Source organism: Arachis duranensis, chromosome 2 (assembly GCF_000817695.3).
Source record: "Arachis duranensis cultivar V14167 chromosome 2, aradu.V14167.gnm2.J7QH, whole genome shotgun sequence".
NCBI classification, from domain to species: domain Eukaryota; kingdom Viridiplantae; phylum Streptophyta; class Magnoliopsida; order Fabales; family Fabaceae; genus Arachis; species Arachis duranensis.
The window spans coordinates 90362444-90370168 of record NC_029773.3 but is presented as its reverse complement, the minus strand read 5'-3'; the positions used below and the strand labels follow the sequence as shown (position 1 = coordinate 90370168).

The 7725-nt window shown below is 30.0% G+C and overlaps 1 protein-coding gene across 2 annotated transcripts; it reads right to left on the bottom strand.

Moving 5' to 3' along the window:
• Positions 1-2555: 2555 nt before the first annotated feature.
• On the bottom strand, positions 2556-7266 carry LOC107475963 (magnesium/proton exchanger). 2 transcript variants are annotated; one of them, XM_016095674.3, is made up of 9 exons: positions 6962-7083; positions 6223-6693; positions 5244-5419; positions 4638-4756; positions 4348-4505; positions 4071-4201; positions 3406-3622; positions 3158-3287; positions 2556-2971 (listed from the first exon to the last, which is right to left on the bottom strand). In XM_016095674.3, exons 2-9 carry the CDS (start codon positions 6581-6583, stop codon positions 2674-2676), a joined length of 1590 nt encoding a protein of 529 aa, XP_015951160.1. In that variant the 5' UTR covers positions 6584-6693; positions 6962-7083; the 3' UTR covers positions 2556-2673. The 2 variants fall into 2 exon arrangements, with proteins under 2 accessions (XP_015951160.1, XP_015951159.1); XM_016095673.3 differs by having other exon boundaries at positions 2557-2971; positions 7079-7266.
• Positions 7267-7725: the final 459 nt, after the last annotated feature.

The following is a 7725-nucleotide window of genomic DNA, read 5'->3' as shown; positions in this document are numbered from 1 at the left end:
TTAAATAGAGTAGAATTTAAAATTTTAAAATGCGAGTAGGATTAGGTTTAATAAATTCTCAATCCATAAATAAAATATGGTAAAATTAAAAAAAAATTTAACTTACAGATAAAATTACGATAAAATCTAAAAGTCTAAATTCTATTTTATCCTGCTTATTGGCAGTCTTATTGACAACGATTACACTTATAACCTTAGAAGAGAATTAGAGAAAGAAGAAGGAAGAGAACAAATTATAAACGACTCTCAATCCCAAGAAGATGACGAATACGCAGTCACACCACGATTTCTCTCATGCAACAACATTATCCTTTATTCTTTTTTTCCTTTCTCTAATTATATTTTGTCTTAAGTAAATAAATGTGAGTAGTCTACAAAATAAATAAATAATTAAATTCTAAAGCTTTATTTTAAACCTTATGATTTGATGATTTACATTATATTATGATTTATATTTTAAGTATTTTATTTTACTTTTTATTTTATAAAATTTCAATTAATTTTCCTACCATCTATAGTTCTATACTATGCAATCCATCTGTTTGATAATAACTACTGGCAATAATACCCTTATTTCAAACTATTAATTATTATTATTATTATTAAATGAGTCTAGCAATTTCAGCTCTTAAAGTTACTATTATTATTTATTGCTTTGCCATTTTTGATATTTCCTAAAAGCTATTTCTACGTTTCAAAATTATTGCTACTAGCGATTTTTCTCCACCTCATATTCATACAATCCTCTCATCATAACATCTCTTGGAATTATACATTTCTTGAGCTATATCCAAAATATTGAGCAATTTTACACGGCTTGAATGAAGCTTTTATTTGATGTTATTGCCAACGTTGATATTGACATATTGTCCATAAGTATTTTCTAGCAAGGCTAACCATTTTTCAATTGAGTGAACTGATTTTTCTTTTTCGTCGTTCGTTTGTGTACCCACGGCTTCTAGCCTTATATTAAAATAATGTTTATTCAAATATTACCACAAATATTAAAATAATGATTTTTTTGTATATTTTTTAAATATTTATTTAAATATTATTACAAATATTAAAATAAAATATATAAATTTATAAATATTTTATTTTGTATTTATTATATTACAATGATCATATGCTTGTATTTGTATTTTTTAAAAATAATAAATATTTTTCTAAAATTAGAATTTATTATATTAAATACAGTTGTTATTATTTTTGCATAACCCTCCACCTTCATGCTTTTTGTCAAACTTTCAATCATTTATTATCATTAAATTAAATAAGTAATGTAGGGCTAGGGACAACTGTTATTATGCTAATTAATGGGCTCTATCTAAGCTGAAGAGAAATTAGAATCCCAAATAAAATCGAAGGGGATTGATAATTCAGGTCTAACATCAACATTGTGTCTTAATAGTTAATACTAAATCAAAACGGTATGTGTAGATTTACTATGGGTTCACATGTTTGTATAAATTGAAACAAGTTGATTAGATTTATTAATTTTTTATGCATGTATGTATAAATTAAAACAGATTAATTAAATTTCCTACGATATACTATAGTCATCAATCAAATTCCAGTTCCAGTTGTGCAAAAATTAATAAGAATGGACACGAAAAAGGAAAAAGAGAAAGATGTATGAGATTATATGAGAAGAGATAAAAAAATGTGTGAAGTGAATATTAATTTATATAGTAAAGATAAGAATAATGGATGACTATAAAAGGAGAAGAAAAAGAATTAGATTTTAATCAAATTTATATCTATTAAAAAGAATTAATATTAACATTGAAAGTAATAGTATAACCTACATAAAAATAAAATGTAAGAAAATATGAAAAATTAAGGCTAAAAAAGAATCCTATATCATTATATAAAGATAAGTTATTACGAAGAGATACAAATACAACAAGAATCCTATAACTAATATAAAAATAAAAGATTGTGTCAAATTATGTGAAATAGCTACTTAATCCTAAATGGCATCATGGTAAAAAGTTAGAAGACTAAAAATGCATCTAGAGACTATTTTTTATATATTTTATATAAAGGACTAATTTAATAATGTTAGTTATTATCTTTGTATTAAAATATTTTATGTAAGTTTTTACCTTAATATTTTTATTTGTTTGATTTATTTTAATTTGATCAAATGAATATAAAAATGGATCAAATTTTTTGTTTTAGAATATATTTTTTCAAATTTTTTATTTAACCCACACACTGTCTTTGCTTCTCTTCTTTTAATATTTCTATATTTTGTCTTTTCAAACATGTACTATATAAAGCATAAACTCAACATAAAATTATATAAGCCTTTTTTTTCTTGTTAATAAAATGCAATAGTTTAATTTTTAAATACTAACACGATTATATATCTTTTTAAGAAACCCTAGCTAATCTCTTCTTTGACATCTTTTACTCTAATAGAAGTATAGAACCAATTCCGAAGTCTCTATTTAAGGCCATTGTTATATGTCTGATTCTCATCACTAAATTGACATATATTGATGATAAACCTGGAAGGTAGTATTTTTTTTCAGATATTGATACTGAGACTGAGAGATTAGAAATAATCATAGAAGTGAATAATCATACAAATGAAATATAATGCACCAAATTATATTAATATAAACCTATTACCTATACAATGAGCTAAAGTGGACAAGAATAATTCTAAATGAACCCAGAAACTTTGAGTGAAGATAGTACAACAAAAATAATCCACAGAAGCATGAAGTACACACAAGTAATCCATGCCCAGATCCTTGGTCCTCCTAGCTCCGCGCCAAAAATTAAACGCCGTAAAACCAAAACTGATATACACCCAACAGAAGTAGAGAAGAAAACAAGCAAGGAAAAGCTTAGCCCCCCTGCATCTTGGATCCGAAGAGGTTCTCTATATGCTATGAAGTTGTATAAGGTATCAATAAGCCATGGAACACCAATGCCAACATATATGTTCACCGAATTACTGCCGAAAGAATTAACAATTGATTTAGTTTGATTTCATTTCGATGACATTATGAAATCATACGATTGAAACGAAAGCATGTGGCGTTAATGATGACATGTAACAATGTTAAGGCAAAACCATGATGTAATGATGACATGTAACAATGTCCCTAAGCTAGAATTAGATGCATATAGAGATCAAGACCTGCAAGTGATGTTTGCAATTGCTGAGTCTGCAGTCATTTGACGTTCGGCGGCAATCTTGCTTGCCACTAAATCGGGCCATGAGGTTCCGCTGGCCAGTGCTGTAAACGCTATGACATAAGCATTTATTCCTATAACAGAATAGAAGAGAAGAAATTAAGTGATATATATTCATAGCTGATAGCCTGAAAGGAAATTTGGACCAACAATTAGATGTAATGGGAGATGATTACATATGAGAAGTCAAACCTGTGACACAACTTATAAGATCTGTGATCCTAGTAACAATGTAAGCTATTCCACTGATGAAAAGCAAAGAGCAAATGAAGGAGATCCATCCATGAGCTATATGGCATGGAGGAACAAAAGCAAATAGAAACCTCCATGGTAAAAGCAGTGATTGCCATAATATTCTACCCATGCGGAGATAGGAATTCTTCAATTTTTTTGTCTCCAGGCTCTCCAACTGTTGAAGAAATTACTATTATCTGTCAGTCAGTTACTCTTTATAATCCCAGACAAATATATCTATTGGGAAAAAAAAAAGAAGAGCCCAATTGCTAAATATTGGAACAATGCAAAGTTAGTGAAATCCAAAAACTCTGCAGTTTATAACATAATAACATTACTATAATATATAGCAAACATAAAAATAATTGAAATTTTGTAAAAATACAGAGTAAAGCTTATACTTAACAATGTGAAACAAAGTGTGTTACTAGAGAAAATACATATTTTATCTGAAACAGCCCATATCCGGAAAACCATAACAATTTCCTGATTAACTTAATCGTAGTTAGTTGCAGTATTACTATCATGAATCTATGATACAATGCCATAAAATGGCTTAGTTGTGGCTGTTATTCTTGTTCTTTAACCTATGCTATAAGCATTTGCAACAAAAAATTTACTACCGTCAGTGCATCCACAAATTGCTGCCTCCAAATTTTAAGCAAATGCACATCCTCTGTCATCATTTCCTTAGCTTTATCAGAAATTTGAGCAACATTATCATCTATTTGACGTACTCTTTCATATTTTTGGTCTGCAGATTTGAAAATTTACTATGCAAGATTATTCTGACGTTTCAGAATGTTTCTCATGCTAAGGAGATAATTTTAAGAGAAGAAAATAATATGTTAAAAAAGGCAAACAAAGTGACATTTCACTATATTAAGACCGCATAAATACCGGTGGGATTTACTGAATGAATGGAGAAAATATCAACAGTCTCCCCATGTTCTTCACTCATGGGACTTGTCTCAGAAAAGTCTATTTTGTCAAGGCTTTCTCGTATAAAATAAGGAGATTCTTCGGGCACCCATTCCTCAGGCCTCTCATCTCGTTCACTTCATATATAGAACGAGATATCAGACTTAAGGATCGTGATTAGGATAAATGCTTTGATTATGACCAATATACTCAAGAGGAAGATGAAAAATTAATCTTCTTAGTGAATTTTAACAAAAAGAAGCACATACATAGGTAGAGAAATATATGGCCAGCGCTTGTCTTGAGCATAAGCATGGGTCAACAGTAATCCATACTGCAGTACTGTCAACAAGGCCTCCCATAGAGTCACCACATCTGGAGTCCACACCTACATTCAGCTCTATCATGAATATTACTCAACATAAGAACTATAAAGAATTTAACAAGCAAAGTGATGATACAGATAAGAAAGATCTAATACTATAATCGACTGTGAAATACATTTAAGTGTTGAACTTATAGAGCCCTAAGCATGACCTATGCTTGTCCAAACTTTCTGATTGAAGCACAAGCTTTCAGTGCCAAATTAAGATTTACATATGCATTTTTAGACATTTTCCAAAGCATTAGAGCCTCATCAATTGTTATTGAAGCTTGAAAATGTGAAGAAGTCGGGAAAGTTTTCTCATTCTATCATTCAATAAATTTCATATGTGAAAGACCACGTATCCGCAGAGACGACCATCTTATTGCATGGAATGAAGGCTCAAATAACAATATTTCTTACATTTCCTAGAACAAGTTGATAAAATAACTGAAGAAGGAAGCAAGCAGCATAAATTACGATGTTTTGAAGAGAAATGTTGGAATATTACCTTCAAAATAATGTATAACCAAATATAAGCCCAAAAGGACCAAAACAATTCCACCAACCATACTCCTATGTCAGCAATCTTTTTCAGCTCTCCTGCTTTTGGAACTACTACACAGACAGCATGGATAGGGAAAAGGTCAAAAGCTGCAGAACCAACAAGTGTTCCGGGCCCCAAACCTGAAAATTTTCAGCATGTTTATAAACATTACAATTGTACATCAGTTTAAAGCCCATCAGAAAGAAAATTTGAAGATTAGAATATAACCAAGACTAATATTGATGAAAATACAATCCCAAATGGAACTGCATGTACTGAACTCGCTCTACATAACATCAGCTATTTGCACTTCCCAGTATGAAGGAAATAATACACATAATCTCATTAATCAACACAACTAATTTGTCGCACAAATCAATTATGGAAATACCACAGTGTGGAAAAAAAGGTGATATATTTAACTTGAAAGCATATCTCAATTTAAATTTGCGCAAGCAAATATGTGGTTTTTTTATTAATAAATTTGGACATAAGAATATTCAACAATTTTAGACAATTTAAGGCTATTAACAACTACAATGAAGAACTGGAGTCAGCAAGCTTTTAAATAGTTTATACTAACAAAAAAATGAACATGTAAAATAACAAGCAATGAATAGCCTAGTCTATTAATACTTGTTTACTGAACTACAAGTGAAAAATGGTAATACTTCAAAATATAACATCTCAACCTCTCTTCTTTTTATTTAATTTTATGCTGCCACTCTTCCATTACATAAGCTCATATTAAAAGTAAGTATCAAGGTAGAAAGGCAAAGAATTTACTCATTTTAGTGCATTAGCAATACTTTTTTTATTGGGATGTAAAACGGGGCCAAAGGTCAGTGCATTAGCAATACTACCAACAGCTAAGCTAACATATCTAACTTGAAACTAGTATTCTGTCACAGGAAAGGTACAAGACATGCACAGAAACACAAACCTCCAGCATACAAGTTCCCGACATTCCGTATAGCATCAATGGTGGCTAATGATATCTGAGGAAAGCTAGTTCCGAAGGCTAATAGGCTAATATCCGCAATGGTGTAATTCCAGACTTTCTCATGTCTAACTACTTCAATCTGAGTAACAGGATCTATCTCCACAACTTTCCTTGTGTGCTTCACCACATTTTCCATGGACTTGAAGAAACGAGCTGTTATAGCTGATAATCCAAGGAAACAATATGCGAGACCAAGAAAATACAGAAAAGTTCTGAAATTGTCACCAAGAGCAGCCTCTCCACTGAAAATTAAGTAGCTTTCACATTTCTCATGCCCCATAATACTGAAAAGCCCAACCATTCTTTCTTCAGACCCCTGTTTTGGCTTAAATGTCAAATAGGATCTTCTCAATCACTCCAAAGTTCACTTCAACAGTGTTAAGATCAAGTTTTTTTCTTCCTTCCTTTCAGCTGCATCAAATCAACATAAAAGGGATCTATATAAGATCAAGAAAAACAACACTGACACAACCTTATAGAACAATAAACCAATTCATTATAAAATTAACTAATGACCAATCAAGACAATTAAACAAACACAACACGTGCAAAATACACTATGCACACAACACAAGATCCCTTCTGAGCTAAAGCAACAAGCAAAGCATGAATCTTGAACAGTTTCAAGTTAATTCAGCATCATAGATTTTGGATTCAGAAAAATTAATTTCTATGTTACCTGTATTATCAAATGAATCAAATTCCAATATTACTCACAGAATGGGTATTGAAGAACCAAACTAATTTTGAAAAAAAAAAAACTATAAAAGGCGCAAGCTGTGCATTTTGATCATACCAATGACTTTAACACCGGCGAAGGAAGAACTCGCCGGAGTGGAATACCGGGGAGTTTTCCCGGCGTTAATGGAACGGTGATGCTGTTATTCTTCCTATTATATATTGTGTCCAAGTAAAATGGAGCTGAATTTTAAACACTACCCCACACAAACACAGGGAAAAAGAAAAGAGAAGAAATTGGATTTGGAAGTGAGCAAGTGGAACTTAGGTTAATTTTATTTTTATACTTAAATTTGCAATTTCTTAAGTGAATACGGGAGATTATGGTTTCGTTGATAGGTTCATAAGTTATTATTATTATTTTTTTTTTTTACTTTTAACTTATGAGAAGGTATAGTATTAATGTTTGGTATAATTTTTAAGATTAAATAGTAATTTTCTAAAAAACTATTTTAGTGTTTATGAAAAAATTAAAAAAAAAAGACTTTTTTTCATAATAAAAAGTTTTTATCACTCTTCTCTTAAAATAAGCATTTTTAAAACTAAAAAACCAAACACAAAATAATTTATTTATAAGTTATTTTTTTTAATATAAGTATTTATTGTTTAATCTATTTTTTCAAAAGTAACTTAATTAAATTATTTACCTAAACTGTACTTATGTGATTTAAACTATAGCTCATTGGCATTGTTTTTGAGGTTGTT